The sequence below is a fragment of the Podarcis muralis genome, chromosome 5, assembly GCF_964188315.1.
Source record: "Podarcis muralis chromosome 5, rPodMur119.hap1.1, whole genome shotgun sequence".
Taxonomy (NCBI): Eukaryota; Metazoa; Chordata; class Lepidosauria; order Squamata; family Lacertidae; genus Podarcis; species Podarcis muralis.
The window spans coordinates 45712007-45730574 of NC_135659.1; the positions used below are offsets into that span (position 1 = coordinate 45712007).

Genomic DNA, 18568 nt, shown 5'->3' on the forward strand with positions numbered 1-18568 from the left:
ATGGGGGGGGATGACCTGTGGGTCTGTGGATCTCTAAATGTGACCCACAAGGCCGTTTGGGGCAAACCATGCTCCCTTAGCCTATCTCCACACTGGACATCATATGATAAGGGATCTCCATCTCAGTGCTATGCATCACATTGCTAATAAGCCTCTGCTTGCTCTCTGATGGTAAATGGCAGCAGAGATTTATTTCTGATCTTAGTGCTCTGATCCCGCAGTGCTAAGATCAGAGAGATGTTAGTCTCTGCCTGGTGCATTTGAAAGAGCAAGCAGAGGCTTCTGTCTCTGATCTTAGTATTGAGGGACTACAGCACTAAGCCTGGAGTTAAGCCTCTTCCTGTTTCAGCTTGAACTTTCAATCACCTGATGCCAGGTGACTGGCTGGTGGGTGGCCCCACACACCTGTCAGAAATTTCGCATGCAGGATGAGCCAGTTCTGGGTCCATTTCTCAGACGTTGAAAAAGGTTCCCCACCCTATGGTGCGTGGTAGTCGAATACACTGAGATTATTAAGAAATTCCACCTGTAGCACATGAACTCACTTTCAGGTTCTGTCCTCAATTCGTTATTTGCAGAAATGGCTTATTTACGGTTTCCCAAAATTCTGAAGCAGTAACAGTAGTAAGTGTCAAACAGGCAAATGTACCTAGATATAATTCTGCCTTGATGTGTTTGCTCTTCAGATTTGTTAAATCAGCGCCTCTACTGGGTAGACTCCAAGTTGCACTTGCTTTCAAGTGTAGATTTCAATGGCAGCAACAGGAAAGTTCTCATCTCTTCTGTGGATGACCTCAGCCATCCGTTTGGATTAGCAGTCTTTGAGGTATGAGATGTGGAGTGGAGACCAACACTAGCCAGTCAGTTACCTAAGTCAAGGTAGCAATGAGAGGCACTATGAGCATATGGCTCAACAATGGTTGAACATGAGATGAGGTACAAGCCATATTTCCCATTCAAGAAGTACAGGGATGTGTGTGGTGTGTTTTGTGGGTGAGAGTAGCACCAAAGAAAGGAATGAGTCAACATCAGAATTAAAGAAAAAAAGGAGGAGACCTTAGCATTGATTTGCAACAATGAGAAGAGACTAGGACTGAAGTTCAAGGGTGTCCCTGCAGAAGACCTCAGTTTGAAATGAATTGGGCTCAGTAATAGTTATGTAATAAGAGGTCACATCTTTCTTTTTTCCTTTCTCGCATCAGAACTGGTCAAAAGTTGTGGCTGAAACTTTTTCTCACTCTGGTAGGGATGGAAAATGCTAAACAAAACACACACACACACACACACACACACACACACACAGATAGAATGGATTCATTACTGTTTAATTAGGGCCATATTTAGTTAGTTAAGAATTTCTATGCTGCCCTACAAAGCACAGACAAGGCAGCTCACATAAAGATAAACATGAAGCCACAGTCTAATTAAGTGAATTTAAGAGTGTGGCTTCCTCAGATTCTATAACTTACACTGAGTGCAGCACTCAGGGTTACTGCTTCCTTCTCCAAAATGTAGAGTTTCTGGCCAGGATTCACCTAACTAGTCCTGTTAGCATAAGCCCTGCAGAAGGACTTTCCTCTGTGTGGCCTCCCGCCCCAACAATTATCTTGGGGCAGTGCTGGATTACCAGATAGGCACAGTAGGCACTGGTCTATGGGCTCCACACCTTTTAACAACAGATCAAAATAATATTGAGTAACAATATTGATTTATTAAAATGGTTGGTTGGTGAAATCAAAAACGTATTAAGAAATAATTTGTGAGCCCCCTCCCCCCCCCGCCAAGATTTTGACTGCTTAGGGGCCTCTATATGGTTTAATCCAGCACCGGCTTGGGGTGTGTGTGGGAAAGAACCCCCAGAACAGCATGTGGGAGAGGAGAGGGGGGATTGTTCCATCTGGCAAACTGAATTGTGTGGCATTGAATTCCACCCTCAGTTGCCACAATGTGCAGGTCTCTGAATTAAACCTAAATATATTATTATCAATTGTATTGGCAGCCAGAGAAGCCAAGGGATTTGATAACAAAAGTATTATGCCAATATCACCAGTCATGTTAGAAAAAACGACAACCCCTAAATCCTAACTCCCCCAAGTTTCCATTTTCACTTCTCCCATTCAGCTTTACCATGTAATTTTACCATTTCACTGCTATCTTCACCGTTCTACAATGAAATGCAGCTCCTTATTGAATGGTAGGCTTTCATATCTTCTCTGTTCTGTTATCTCATCTCCTCAACATGTAGGAGTTGCCACTAAGTGTGTGTCACTGTCGAATAGCGAGGCAAAGTTGTTTTTCTTCCTCTTGAATCGTATATCTCTACAGCCTATCTCAAGCCACAGAGTTCTCCTTTAAGAAATTGGCAGGCCACACGTTTGGACAGAGAAAGAAGATTAGCCTGGGATGCCATTTTTGCTGGGATGCCAGGGATCACTCCACTTTCTAATAAATCCCCTGAAATCCTATTCATGAACCATTCTGACCACAAGTCAGAGAAATGCAGCTCAGAGCACAAGCTGGACTGCTGATAAGTAGGCCAGGCACGTCTGCATAACTGTTAGGGTTATGTCAGAGGAAGTATCATCATAACCTGATTATACAGACATCACCTTCTTTGCTTTTTTGCAGAATATAATATGGGAGGGGGGATTTGTCTCTGAAAGTGAAGGATAAATTCAAAGTAAAATTTTCCTTTCACAAAGAAAGCAGGGAAGTTACCTTCTTCACACCTTTCACTTCTTCACAATCTAATTCTGGGCACTGATTGCTAATCAGCCTGAATTTTCCAGCACTTGGTATTGCTGTATTGTTTATAGATTGCCTACCATTACCAGGAACAGTGCAAAAATCAAAACAAACCCTGGCTGGAGGCTTCCAGCCTATCCCCTTAGTGGACTTCCATCTGCTTGTGATTTTGTGCATCAGGAATTACAAGGATAAATTGGATGTGCATCTTAAATTGTGAGTAGTGTCTCTCAGCACTGTGTTGCTTTGATAAGATGCGCATCTGAAGGTAAATGGAGATGTATGTCCAAATGTTCATCCCAGTGGGGAAAAGGCAGTGCAAATAAGGAGCAGCCACACTTGGATGCACCTCCAATTTGTGTCAGATCCAGCAAGTAATACGTGCGATAAGAGAGCCTTCCTCCATGAATCTCATTTGTTGGATTGGGGTAAGGAAGGTGTGGCTAGAGAGAAAGAGTGAAAAGGAGAAGAATGTTGTCCTCTTTGTCCTGTTACTCTTCTCCATTGAAACAGAAATATAAATGTGTGTATTGTCACTGTTGTTTGCTGTTATATAGGCAGGTCCCCCACAACTGTATAATAAAAAGTTAATATGATATGCATAACACATACATAACCAATAATATTTTCCAAGAGCCCCTGTAGAATTTTCAAAGCCCAAATGTCAAGCTAAAGTCACTGCTCCATGGGACAGAAGCTCTTTCCTTTTAAAGAAGAAGGTGGCCACCCTAGGCAGCAAGATGAAGGGACCTACTTCAAGTGGCAGCATAAAGAGGGAGGAATGGAGGTGGGAACTGGTGTGTGAACAGTCCCATTTTTAAACTCTAGCCAGTAGTGGAAGGCGAATGTCATTTGGACACTGTTTAAAATGGCTTATGTTAATTCTGCAGTGAAGGACCCAGTCATTTAAATCGCATGATGGTTAAGTCTATGGGCCTAAAATGTATTGGGCACCATCCATTTCAATGGGCTGTATGGCATCTTACAACAGGGGTGGTTGTAAGGTAGATTAGGATCTACTGGTAGAGATCCCTGAGATCTGCAGTACGTTAGCAAAAATTTCTGACTCCCAATTTTTTAACGGTAGCAGCAATGAAATGACTCCCTCCCCAAATGATACTGCTGAGATGATGAAATAAGGGTGTAAGCAGAAGTAGATTTTTTTTATCTAAAAGGAGCATTGGTGCAGTTCCATGTTGCACACAGACCATCATTCCATTGGCACAGTTATTCTGCTGGCCAGACAGAATAATCTACCTGCCTCCCCATGTGCTATCCTGAGGGTTCTGCTAACCTTCCAGAGCAGATTTGGGGAGAAGCATAAGGAGCATGTCGTGGGAGGGGGAAGCCCTGTTGCACTAGCAGGGGTCCTTGTGCTGGCTTCCACTTGTACACCAGATTAGTGAAAACTGGCCCTATGAGCTCAGTTCTGGTGCTCAGAACAACTCTCTCTGCTCAGCAGCTGTTCAGAGGCAACATGTTCTTTACATGTTTTTCATACTTGGCTCCAGCTGTTGGATCTTGAGGTTCTGCTAAAACACAATGTAGATCTGGCAAGCCTGAAGTGTGCCTCCCCTGCCTCACAATACTCAGAAAAGACCTCATTTCTTTTTATTTAGAAAGTATTGTGTATGAGTTGGTTGTTAAAAATGCTAAAGTTATTGATGCGCTCTCAAAAGGCTCCTGTGATCTCTCTTCTTGCAGGATAGGGTATTCTGGACTGATCTGGAGAATGAAGCAATCTTCAGTGCCAATAGGCTGAATGGTCTGGACATCTCAATTTTAGCAGAGAACCTCAATAACCCTCATGATATTGTAGTCTTTCATGAGCTAAAGCAACCTAAAGGTAAGGCCATTGATCTTTGAAGCTTAAACAGTCCCGAGTGCTTATGTAGCTGTCTCTGGTTCACTGAATGGGGATAATTAGTAAATCCAGTCATTGAATCAGTACAGGGAAAAATAGTCTTCTCCAACCAGGTGCCCTTCAGATGTTATGGGATACAACTCCCATTAGCCCCTGCCAGCATGGCCAAAGATTAGAGATGATGAGAGCTGTCATCCAACATCTGGAGGATAACAAGTTTGAGGAAGACTGGGGTATGAGGACCATTCAGTTCTGAAGTACTAATAGTCTTTATTTATGACAGTCATTACAATTTTTTAAATACCAAATTTAAAATACATTTGAAGATTAAAAATATATATATCATCAAAAAGTGTTCATAAAAGGGGCACATCCTATCCTTCTCAACTAAAAGGTGAACACCAATTACAGTAAGAGCAAGATGTGTAGGTGAATAGGAACATCTTCACCTGGTGCCTAAAGACTGATAGTGATGGCACTAGACACATATCTCTGGTGACCTTGTGTTGGAGGAGGCACATGAAGAAAGACCTCAGATGATGAACACCAAGTCTGAATTGGATCTTGTGGGGGAAATGTTGGTCCCTACAGTATTCGGGTCCTGAGCCGCATAAGGCTTTATAGGTCAAAACCAGAACTTTGAATTGAGCCTGGAAATTAATTGGCAGCCAATGCTCTTGGGTCAGGATAAGTGTTGTATGATAAAACTTCCTACTTCCAATTAACAATCTGGCTGCTCAGTTCTGCACCAGCTGCAGTTTTCAAACCATATTCAAAGATAGCACCACATACAATGCATTGCAGCAATCTAACCTACGGGTTACCAGAACACAGACATGGAGGCCAAACCCAGAACTAAATTTCAATTGAATTGAATCTAGAAAATCCATCTCATCCAAGAGAGCTTTTAGAAGCAGTCTTTAGAAGCAGTGTAACTAGTTATGGATTAAAGAAACAATAATCTTCTACTACCTTGATATTAGGAGGGCTGCAGGATCTTGTTAGAGGCCTCACGCCTCCTTCCCAAAGTCCAGGAAACTTCTGTCTGGCTTAGGGAAGAAGGTGCAATGCTCTGGCAGATTCTGAGAGCCCTCCCTTGCGTGGTGAGTTCCAGCACCATTTTTTCTAGGGAAAAAAAAAAGCACTGACAAGAATGTTTAATTGACCTTTTTCATTTTCTCTTCCCACATTTAGCTCCAGATGCTTGTGAGCTCAGTTCTCTGCCAAATGGAGGTTGTGAATACCTATGTCTTCCTGCACCCCAAATCTCTTCACATTCTCCCAAGTATACCTGTGTTTGTCCTGATAATATGTGGTTGGGTCCCGACATGAAAAAGTGCTATAAAGGTAAAAAGCATTAGCCTTTACTCTGTGAACCTTCCCGCACACTGTTTAGGGCAAATCCACTTCTGCTTTTCAGAACTCTGTGAATAAACATGTTATGTTCATTGTTTTTATTCTACACTTTTCATGGCATTATATACACTTTTTGGTTTTCCCCTCAGTCGTTTCCGTTCAGATGTAGGATGAGTTGATAGCTGACATTTTTTCCTCTCTGTTCTCCAACTCCGCTATATCCGTAGAGACACTGAACTTCATTCATCAGTGAACTAGGATGGGTGGAGACAATTATGATTGGAGAGGGTTCATGTTGTATGTCCTTTATCCCCAGCTGTAGAATTGGAAGGTGGGAGGGTGGCTTCTCTTATTGTGAAAGATCTTGGAAATAGTTCAGTAAAACAACAAATCCTTAAATACAGTGGTGCCTCGCAAGACGAAATTAATTCGTTCCGCAAGTTTTTTCTTCTTGCGAGTTTTTTGTCTTGCGAAGCACAGTTTCCCATAGGAATGCATTGAAAATCAATCAATGCGTTCCTATGGAAACCGAATTCAGACCAGGTCCGGGGACAGTCTGTCCCCCGACCTCTTCTGAAGGCTGGGGGGGGCGGGACAAGGACTTTTCTTCCCACCCCCAGCATTTTAAAAAACCCCGGGACAGCGGAGACTTCTCCGCTGTCCCGGGGCGATTTAAAAGCCCCTGGGAAGGCAGGCAGGGGGGAGCAAAGACTTTTGCCCCCCGCTGGCCTTTAGAAGAGGTCCTGGACCTCTTCTGAAGGCCGGCGGGGGGCGAAAGTCTTTGCTCCCCCCCCCCCCGCCTGCCTTCAAAAGCCGTCCGGGATAGCGGAGAAACGAAGGCTGGCGGCGGGAGGAGGTCTCTCCGCCCCGCCGCCAGCCTTCGGAGGAGGTCCGAGGACAGTGGGGAAGACGCGCTGCGCTTCCCCACTGTCCCGGAGATTTCCCTATGGGCTTTCGTCTTGCGAAGGAAGCCCATAGGGAAATTTGTTTTGCGAAGCGCCTCCAAAACGGAAAACCCTTTCGTCTAGCGGGTTTTCCGTCTTGTGAGGCGTTCGTCTTGCGGGGCACCACTGTAAGTGAATTAGATTTCTTGGGCAAGATTGCATGCAGTATTCTAAGCCAGGAGTACTTGAGTGCCTTCTCTTTAACTAGGTTTCCAATTAGCTTCTATGTGAAATAATTCCCTGCCTTCTGGAGAAAATGAAGCTGTTCTGTGTAGCTGTTGAGGTGACTGTATATCGCTTATGTTTTCAGAGCTTCCAACTACCTCAACTAATGTGCCTACTACTCCTGCTACTACTGTTGCTACTGCTACAACTCACTTGTCCAATTTTACTGCCATCACTACGGTTGTTATGACTACTACTACTACCACCACCATTACAACTGGCAATAACAGTAACGATAGTACAGAAGGCCAAGAGACCACATCACGCATCTTCCTGGGCACTACAAGCCTACATTCACCCACAACCACATCCAGTCTGGCAGACTCTAAGATAACAACAACAGGAAACAGCAACCTCTCCCAACACTGTAAGCAAAGTGGCTTTGAACCGTTCTTCATTCTGATTCTCCAAGGCTCATAACTTGGACAGTTAGGCTAGTAATGTTGCAGTTTGGTTGAAGTAGTTAGCATTGCACATCTCCCTGCAGAAGTAAAATTGGGAATCCTTTGTCTATTCCCACCCACTTTATTGAATAAAATTCCTATCAGTTTAATATAAACTCTCATCACCACAGTAAAGAATCTAGTTTCAAGAGTTTTTTCAAGAACCTTGTTTTCCTGTGGGTACCATAGTCTGTTCTATGGTAATAGGAGCAATTTTTTAATTAATTAATTTAAATGGAAGATCTGCCTCAGGAGTGAAGAACCTGTGGTCCTCCAGATGTTAATACATACCTGATTTGTTTCCATAGCAAAACTCAGAGTGAATACTGAAATTCGTTCCCAACTTCTTTTTTACCTCAGGCTGCAAGCCAAACCAATGAGGCCATGTGCCTATTAAAACATTGGTGGGTGTGGTAGTACTTATTAGCAACATTATTTCCTTATTAGCAAGCTAATGTCTCTTGTTAATAGCCTTGTGTGCCATCAGGATTCTCTTCAGATAACAATTGGCCTTTTAAGTTCTTTCTTACAAAAAAATAAGAGGCACCAGAGGTTCCTTACTTGGCACTTAGTGATATTTTAAGTGTGAACAAATGCTTTTGGAACCAGTGGTTTACAGTCTTCACAGTTTTGTGAGAGCCTGTCACACTGAAAGTAGAAACTCCAATGTACAATATGGAAAAAAGCCAGTTTTGAACCAAGCCAATGAGCCCCAAGAAATCACCACACAGGAATTGCTCTTCCTTGCAGGCCCTGGAAAACATCAGCAGATGGTGGTGTGTCTGAATCCAAAGTCTCCATTTGCATAAAGAAGCAAATGCCTGGCAGATATTAGGTGTTCCTTGTTTCTCAGCTCTGAGATGGAGCTCCCATTTGCCTTTCCCATTGTATTTTCAAAGCTAGTTCACATGCATGAATGGCTTCAAGAGTTATCGGCATCCATTCTTGTGTGAAAACACACAACGGTCTGTTACCCTGCGACTTCCAAACACACATGGCAAAGTAAATTTTCATACAATTTTCTGCCTTTTCACTTATTCCACTAGTGCACACCATGCAGACACAAAGGCCTCTAAGCAGACAGGCTAATGAATCACTGAATCAGCGTGGCGGTTACAGGGGCCTGCCTATGCCTAGTGAGATCTATTAAATTGGCTATACCTGCAAAGTCTGGTGGCATCTCCACCTGCTCCCTCATTGGAGTAGAATCTAGCTCAGGTGGGCCTAAATATTCTCTAAAACCCTCAATTTATATCCATAAATTAATCCACAGAATTCATCCCCCCACCAACTTGGTGTGCCTTTTTCTAGCTTTGAAACTTGCTGCGCTACATAGAGGATTATGGCTACAGCAGTGATTTCTCTGTACTTTAACAGCAACATAATTCTGTTTCTAGAAAACTGGGTTCTGTATATTCTGGTGCATTTGCTGGTGGTGTCCATGAATTGTTGTTTGATTGAATCTTCTCTGGTTGCAGATGCCAACAGTGGGCAAGGTTTTGGATCAACTGTGATGGCTGCCATTATTGGAATTGTGGTTCCTGTTGGTAAGCATGTTTTTACTATATTTAAAGAGTGAGTTTTCCTGTTCACTTCCATTTTGTGGACCTGAACTGGCACTATTATTATTATTATTATTATTATTATTATTATTATTATTATTAATACCCCGCCCTTCCCAGCCAAGACCAGGCTCAGGGCGGCTAACAACCGATATAAAGAATTAAGAATGGAAACACCCATGTAGAACCAATTTGAGAACTATAGTCTCCCTTGTGGCAACCATATATGCTTATTCCCTTCTCTCTTTTACCCCCCTAGTGGTGATTGGTTTGTTGTGCATGGGAGGGTATCTCATCTGGAGGAACTGGAAACGGAAAAACACGAAAAGCATGAACTTTGATAATCCTGTGTACAGGAAAACTACAGAAGAGGAAGATGAAGATGAAATCCATATTGGGAGAACAGCACAGATTGGGCATGTGTATCCAGCAGTAAGTGTCTGATTTTATCTTTCTGAATGGTCTCCTGGTATCCGCTTTTATAAGGTATGTGGGTGTATATCAAAACCATTAACTATTTTAGCTTCACAGTGTAGAGGCATTTTGGTGTGAGCCACCAAAGACTGCATTGGCCATGTTCATTATATGGTCATGACACTGACCATCACCTCCAACAGCTGTATCTACAAATAAGCAGAACAAGCTAAAGCCTCAGGCACACACATGAGCTATATGGATCATTTGGGTGCTGCAAAATTATATCAAGTCCCTGAAATGCATTATGCAGATGTGCCTTTAAGGCTACCATTCTAAGCATAGTTATTGGGCAAGGTGGGATTCCCTTGCATACACTAGGAATTACCTTCAAATAAAAATGTATAGGATAGATGTCTTTTGAGGTATGGAAGAGCAGGAAAGAGCAAGAGCAGCACTTCTTCATTTAACATGGGTAGAGATTAGGAGTCAGGTGCTTCCCATCATCCAGACTCTTAAAACGTTAGTGCATATTTTTACAGTACTCTTGTCCTTTACCTTGTGAGCAGCCACACTGAAACCACTGCACATAAATGAGGATGTCAGAATTTGATTCCGAATATTAAAACATTCCACTAACCCAGGGCTAGGGAACCTGTGGCCCTCCAGATGTAATACTACAGTACCCATCATCCCTGACTGGCCTCCGCTTCAGCCTCCAAGTCTGATCTGCTCTCTGCCACAGCCTCTTCCTGCTCAGCAAACCCTGTTCCCTCTTCAGCTTCTGACACCTCCTCCTTCTCTGCTCATGCCTCTTCTGCCTCTGAACACTCGTCGCCGTCATCCCACCACCAAGCCCCTCACTCTGAGCCTTTCCCTGGGGCTTCCTTTGGGGGTTTCCCAGCTGGTGCCTCCCACCATTCCTCTGCATCCAGCTAGTCCATGACACCAGTATTCTGCCCTACACTGTGATTTCCAGGAAGCAATTTCTTTCTTCCCCACATCACACCAAAACTAGAGGCACTGACTGTGGCGTTCGTAAGGAGCCCCCGGTCGTCTCACGGACTACTGACCCGTACACCACTAATCCGCTGCCACCAACCAGGTCCTCCCTGGTAAAATCATTTCAGTCTCAGTCAGCTTCTCAATTAATAAAAAGAGTGTATTTTATCTCAGACACAAACAAACTTTTACAGCATTCCAAACGTTGTTGCTCTTTACTTTCTTAGCCTTATTTTCCCTCTCTCTATCTCTTCTACCTCCCCACACTCAAGAACCCACTGCCCTAACTGTCTCTCTATTACCAACTGCCTTTCCCAACCAGCCAACCCACCAAAACCAACCAACAACTCCCAACGAACTCCTCCCAGAACTGGTTTTATAGTCCCACTGACTCCACCCCCCGGGTCCTGTCTGTGCAACCTATTTAACTATTTCCCCTCCAGCACTCTCTCATATATGTTAACGTCACACTGACACCTTTCTGTTTTCCTTCCCAACAGCGTGTAGCATTAAGCCTAGAAGACGACGGGTTACCATGAGGACCACACCTGCACCAACCCCACAGCCGGTGGATTGATAGATATGCACTGAACACGCCTGCTGTGGATCACGGAGTCCACTTTCTTTTATCTCCTTCTCTCCTTTAACAGTTTATTTATGTTGCAGAAGGGTAACCACAAAGTAATAATGAACTGCAAACATCCAAAGGATGTGAGAGTTTTGTATGTATAATCTTTTATACACCTTTTAAGCTTCTTGCACTATCCATCCATAATGGCGAGGAGGCTGCTCTACTGTGGAGCTACTAACTCGGTGTATAGAACCAGCCAGACCCAAGGGTCGGTAGCATATGTGTCATTTTTAAAAGCTATATTTATAGAAATTTTGTAAATATGTCGGACATACTTTGTGGCTATCCATCAACATAAGAAAGAAAAGGAAAAAAAGAGGTCTATACAAGCCGTTTAGGATATTTATTAACAAATTCTGGATATAAGGTTTGTTCTGTACATACACTTAGAGGATGAGAGTATTTATTTTTTGTATGCTTGGCTCGCTGTGCATAGATTACCTGTGTATATACCTATCTACACTGGATAGGTATATAGACATACACATATATAAATAAGTATATATATATATATAAATATATATATATATATGAATATATTTTAGAAAGACTAGCCCAGCTTTATGGGAAATAGGGTAATAAAATTCTTAAGGGATGTTTTGTGGAAGATTTTGCTTTGAAATCTAAAGCCTCTGAGTAAGGATTACAGCTGTTACAGTAGGATAGTCCATGACTGTCAAAGAAACAAATGTGCCCCCATAATGAACAAACCAAATTCTGTCCTGGCAGATGAACCAGCTCATGGCTTAGACGTCTTTGCACAATTGTTGCACTCCAGGAAATCCTCATAGGCACAGGAATTCTCACTCACACACATGGTGAACCTCCCAAATACGATTCCCCATTCATTGTAAATGGAGGGAACAGCTTTGCACAGAAAGGGCTGTGTCCTCTCTCCAATGAAGTGAATGGGGAAGCCCAGAACCTCAGCACAGACATTGAGGGCAATGCCTGCAATCCCAAACCATTAATCTGACATTAGCAAGTTTAGGGTGCCAATCTTAGCATCTATTCAAAGAAGTCTCGTTATGTTTAACTGAATATACTTCAAAGTGTGCACGTTTAGGATTATGCTTAATGGGGGTGAGTTGGGTTGCTCTGCCCCATGGATTATTCTCAGTTTTGATTTGGTTATACCTCCCACCCCGCTTCAAAAAGCCAATAGCACACAGGACAAAAAAGTCAATGATAAAGGTGACAGTGGTATCCAGAGAGGTCATCTGAACACTTTCCTATGACAGATTTCTGTAGCTTTTGATCATTAAGACAAATGGCGCTGAGTAATATTATTCTCTCAAGGGTATGTCTACACCAGCAGAACTTTACATTGTTTTTTACTTCACTCTGATTAGCTTTGTGCTTTGTTGTACTGGTCTTAATTTGTACCCATTTCCCTACATTCATGCAATTCCTCATGGATTTCCTTTGTGGGGTGGTTTAAAACATGGCAAATTCATGCTGCTATAACAATTCACCCTTGCACCCATCTCTGTAACAATAGCTTTAGTATGAGGTGGTGGGAGAAACTTCAATGCAGCCCTATGCATGTTTACTCGGAAGTAACTGAGCAATCCTAATTCCCAGTCTGCATAAGTGGAGGGGTTTAGGGTGCAGCTTCCATCTGCTGTGATCAGTGAACCTGAGGTATGTCTGTGAGAATGTCAAGGAGCCTAGATTATTCAAAAACAGAAATACCTTTTTTCTCTTTCTCAAAAAGGAAATAAGAGAGGTATATATGTGGGCAACATTAACAAGGTACTAACCTGCATGTGAAAAACACCTGTAGAGTGGAATGCTAGCCAGGGTGCCAAGATGCAAGCTAAGACAAAGGCAGAAGTTGCAGAATGCATGAAAATATGCTGGTGCAGACATACATCACACTTAATCATAGTTTAGCATAATGAGAATGAGCTGCAGCAAACCTCAGGCTCATATTCTTCCTTTCTCCTCCAGAGCAGCTGCTAGGAGGAGTTTGGAAGCTTTCACTTCTGGTTATAATTAATCACAGTTTGGTGCATCAACTGAACCGGGCCAACTGTGGTTAATTTTAACTGTGGCTCTTTTGAAACAGCCAACTTCAAACCATAATTAACACTAACCATAGTTTAGGGTGCAAATGACACATTGAACTGTTGCTCATTGGAATCAGAAGCAAAGGCTCCCAAGCTCCTCACAGCCACACTGGAAGCAGGGAAGCACTCATTCATCCAAACATGTTGATCTGTTTTTATACACACCCTGTGCTAATTTCTGAAGACTGATTCATATTATTAGCTTGTGCGTCGGGACTTCACTTTTTTCTGTGCAATATGCTGCAGCTTATCTCGTCATTGCTTGTTTATATAAAGCTGTTGATGTTTAATGCAACAGTTAGTACTCAAGAGTTTCTTCCTGCAAACCTTATCAGTAGTTCCTCAATGAGAAGATCAGTAAGGACAAACTTTCCCGGAAAGGCATCTTGGCCACCACTACTGATGTTCCCCTGCAATCCATGGCTGTAGGGGAGCTTGGAATGTGTCCTGGGATGCATTTTCAATAGATGGGCTGTGAGGACCAAAAAGATCCATGTGGTCTGAATATTCATCCTTAAACATGTCCCCGAATCCCCTGCACCAAGTGTAAAGTTCCTCAGTAGACAAGTAATTCCAAAAGGTTCATTGAAGAAAGTTTGAAAATTGTTGAGCTAGCAGATAAATTGAAAATTGTTGAGCTAGCTCCCTCAGAGTCCAGGGCAGTCTGGCCATGATTCAACCCAAGATAAATAAATTTGTTATCATTATCTTCCCTTCCCCCAAATAGTTCAGGGCAACACATGTGAGTCCCTCCTCCTTTTATCTTCTCAGCAACCTTCTGAGGTAGGTTGGGCTGAGAGTGAGTGACAGGCCCAAGGTCACCCAGAAAGCTTCATGACAACAGGAATTTGAACCTTTGAGGTCTAATTAAACTTTTGGCTAAATAATTTACTGCTTGTACCCCACCCATCTGACTGGGTTGCCCCAGTCACTCTGGGCAGCTTCCAACAAAATATAAAACACACAAGAAGACATTAAAAACTTCCCGATTCAGGGCTGTCTTCAGATGTCTACAGAAAGCCATACAATTGTTGAATTCATATAATTCTGTAGCTGTCTACGGCCACTGAACCTCCAAACTGCAATCATTCTGGTTATTTTCCCTGCGGTTGCTCTCCTGCAGCTCCTGTAAAATGCAAAGTTTCCAGTTCATCTGTAGTCTTTTCAGACCGATCCATTAGCACAAGAATCCCACTAGAACTGAACAGACATTTTGTACTGCCTAGTAGTCTCAAGTTAACATCAGTAACTTAAAACCCTGGATTGACATTGTGAAGGAATCTCGATCTTGCAGGAAACACTTAACATGATGTGGAATCGGGTCTAAGTTTTATCGTTATGAATAAAAATTTGCTGTTTTTATACTTGAGTCAAACCTTCTGTCTGCAAATGAGATAGCAGAAGTCTATTACACAATGTGACTGTTTGATTTATAAAGACCACACTGTTGTTTCTATATCACTTTCAGAAAATAATTTTGCAACCATAATGGCCAACCCACTTTCATAAAATAAAGCCACTTGCACAATGGATACTTTTCTTATGGATTCTCTTCTCCTCCTTCTAGCCCCTTATTTGTCCCAAAAATTCTGCTCTGGAGGTCCGCTACCTCTCCAGAGCAGATTTTGGGGGACATGAAAGGGGGAGTGATGAGAAGAAGCAGCAAACTTCCACTATGTTGGATTTCACCTCAAGTGATTAAGTGATGACTTTTGTATGTTAAGCAGCCATTGCAGATGAAGCCCAGCTGGCACTGTTTTCATATTGCTTTATGCCACCTCAGACAAAATGTCTCACATGTTCCACAGCAGACATGACGTGATATATGTATATTTTTAAGTGTGGACTCGGCATATTACACACTCGTGGTTTTTATTTTTTCAAAATCTACTGCAGAACACTTCCCAAACTATTTGATACTTGAAACTCAAGTTTGCATTCTTTCTCCAACAAATGCTGGTCTAACAAGGCCTCTCTTCTCTACTTTTTGACTGCTTTTGGCATACATGACAGCTTGGCTTAGCATGATGTGCATGAGCTGGAACAAACCCAAATGAGCAGCAGGCTCACACACTCTCCCCTCTCTTCCACCAGTGTGGCTGTGAAGAAGACTTCGGCACTGTTTACTTTCATTTTTACTGCCTCTCAGGCTATATGCATATTAGCAGCTTAAAACGCAGCAAGGTCCTTTTCCCACACTCCTTTTCGAGTCACTTTTGTTTTTTTACACCACTATACACCTCAGAGATGGAGCAGGGATGTCTCCACCCAATGCTCGTTATCTGATTTGTTCCCCTGCATCAAACTATTCAGTTAAGTTGTCATCTACACATGTGCAACGGTTATCTCCAATGTACATATCTCAGCTTAAGCACAGTTTATACTTTCAAATTAGATGGAAGCTGATTTGAGAGAAAGTGCATTAAATAGCATTATTTCTCAAGATACATATTGCGGATAACATCATATGTATTCGGCTTCAAACACCAGTGAGCATACTAGAGCAGAAGTAAACATTAATAAGTACACAGTCTCAGTTGATTGTTGGATGCAGACCAAAAACTGAATTGTAACAAACGGGTCAATTTCAAAAGCAGTCAATTTCAAATCATGGGTGAGCTGGCTTGTTAAATTAAAATAAATTTAATTAACCGGTGTTTGTTGTAAACCACAATCCTAGATTCGCATCCAACAGCAAGCCAAAAAATGAAAAGTAAACACTGCTGAAGTCGTCTTTCCCATGGTGCAGGAAGAAAGGGAACAAGAGGTGTTTGTTTTCTAACATGCATATTGTACTAAGCCATGGTTTAGCATGACATGCAAACCAGGTCAGAGTTTCCCATGTTTTCTGATATCCGTGGTTCATCTCCCAGTTGCAAAAGCAGTTTATTAAGCAGCACTTGGGAGAAAGGCAATATTAGTAACTCATAAAAATGTAAGGATTGCTACACCTGCAGTACTCAGTGCACAGCCCTTTTTCACAGTCAGTCAGCTGTTTCGCACATGTCTATACATCAGGTGTGGGGAGCCTTTGGCTTGCCTGACATTGCGGAATTATAACTTCCATCATCCCAATGCTTGCTGGGACTCATGGGAGTTGTAGTTCAGCAACATCTGGAGTGTCAAAGGTTCTACACATCCACTATATATTACTTGTGTGGTATGATGACTCTCCAGCTGAATGTTTGGACTGTCCTCATGGAAAGTATTGTTTTATATGAAATCTCTGATAGTTCATTCACGTGTGAGTCATCTCTTAATGACAAATGAGTGATGAAATCATGTTTGAACTGGCCACACAGGTCCCATTAAAAGAGTGTTTGTTTGTTTTTTAAGGATGTAGTATAATTTGCACTTTCAGAAGGATATGCCCTTTGTTTATAACATGTATTGAAAAACAAATATTTCCCATTTCTACTAGATTTTGCAAACAGAGGCCTATGAGTAAATACATACTTTTGAAGAAAGCTGGAGAGGGAGAAAAGAAAATGTGATTCAATTGTTAATTTTACTACAAGGTCATGCACTATGTGCATGAAGAACAATAACAAGGAGAGATCTTTGTATGTAATAACTGTAACTAACCTCAATCTGTAAATAGATTTGAAGGCTCTACAGTTTTGATACTTTTTTAAGAAAAAACAATAAAAACCTTGTATAAATCCCATGTGTAAAAAGGCTGGAATTCCCCACCCCCCAAATCATTGTAAATTACTATGATGTGACATTTTCCTGCTTTCCAACTTGACAGATTTGTAACTAAATCAAGTCAATAACCAAATTTTCTTTTAAAAAAAGAAAAATGATTTGTTTTCCATGTGTTAATTGGGAGCGTTATAATCTTGTTTAACATTGTAACCATTTCTGACCTCTGTCTTTGTCATATGGAAGTTCCATTAGGATGCGTTCTTGCTTGGTGCCTTTTGTGTTTCTGTTTTTCTGAACAAAAGGTCTAGGGATTTGGGATGTTGGAGGGCTCTGCTATTTATAACATTTGCTGTACTTACATCAGTAGGGGGTACTGAAAACCAAATGAATACATTTGTAAGACAGTGCACTGTTTCTATAGAGATTAAATTTTTTATTGGCAGATTGTAATGTGTTGTTTTGTTTAATGACACCCACCACCGCTGAAGAAAATATCAAACTGCTCCTAAGTCAACTTGCCAGATTACACACACAAGCCTACACATGGGTTTAGCACAAATGGCTAATTTCAGTATGAACACAAACCTAGGTTAACCATTTGTAGGATGTCATTGGCCTAAATTGGAAGCAAGCAGGAGGACTAACGCTTCCACATTTACAAAAATTATTTGCCTTGATTTATATTTTACATGTCACAGGTGGTTATTTACAAGCTTGTTCTGACTCGTAGACTTTAACATCAGAGTCTTCCTCTCATGAAACCAGTCAGTTCTCTCAATAACTGTACCTTTTAGCTACCAGTACTTGCAAAGAAAAGCTACTTAGGCTACAGTCCAACATATATTCACTTAGGAGTAAGTCTCATTAAAGTCAATCAAACTTTATTTTTTTAAAAAAACTTTATGCCAGTGCTATTTTTCTAGAAAAAGAGACAGACAACATCAATTGGCATAGCCAACTTCAAAATAATTAGAAAACACTCTTGTTTTCTACTGACATCTATATTTAGTAAAACTTGTTTCTGTCATTTTTTAGAATTGGTTGTGGATTTCCTATCACGCACATCTGCACTGGGTTTGTTTGTTTTTTCAAGTATACATATGCTAGGGGCAGGGCGACTGTAACACCAATATAACTCTCTTCTCTACGTCCCACCCTCCAAATGTGCTGTATCTGAACTGCACAATGTGCTTTTGTCTTTCAAGTATGCACTTGGAAGAATCCCAAGGGATGAAATAGGACATACATTCCTTCATCAGTCCCACAAACACACCAAATGGGATTTATAGTTTTGCTGTTCAGTGAAATGCTGTGGATTCAATACAAATTCAAGTGCTCAATGCAAATTCTAATTTAATCCAGGTTATCCCTACTTGGTGATCCAATTAAAGTCAAGGCAATCCCTGGCGCCAATTTTGGCGTTCCTGTACCCTGAAAGACCATAAACAGTTCACATATCCTGGCTGAATAGTGAACAATATAGTTGCCACATTGTCTGTCTCAGGACTTCAGTGCCTTTAGCAACTTTGCAGAAACAAGACACTGTACAGCCTTCTCCATCGCTACATCAAGGAGGCACAGGATAAATGTAGGGTTGCTCCTGAGCATATACCAAACGCCTTCCCATCCTGTGTAAAAGGGAGAGCACGTCTGAGCATATGT

At 41.8% G+C, this 18568-nt stretch overlaps 1 protein-coding gene across 2 annotated transcripts in view; it reads left to right on the forward strand.

The window, feature by feature from the left end:
* The window catches only part of LRP8 (LDL receptor related protein 8), a 197827-nt gene extending 180479 nt beyond the window's left edge, over nucleotides 1-17348 (forward strand). For both annotated transcript variants that reach the window (XM_028733444.2, XM_028733445.2), the window contains 7 exons: nucleotides 687-826; nucleotides 4450-4591; nucleotides 5804-5956; nucleotides 7220-7501; nucleotides 9056-9124; nucleotides 9399-9571; nucleotides 11056-17348. In XM_028733444.2, the coding sequence (XP_028589277.2) occupies nucleotides 687-826; nucleotides 4450-4591; nucleotides 5804-5956; nucleotides 7220-7501; nucleotides 9056-9124; nucleotides 9399-9571; nucleotides 11056-11094 (998 nt within the window). In that variant the 3' untranslated portion in view covers nucleotides 11095-17348. The remainder of the gene's footprint in view (nucleotides 1-686; nucleotides 827-4449; nucleotides 4592-5803; nucleotides 5957-7219; nucleotides 7502-9055; nucleotides 9125-9398; nucleotides 9572-11055) is intronic.
* The last annotated feature ends 1220 nt before the right edge of the window (nucleotides 17349-18568 follow it).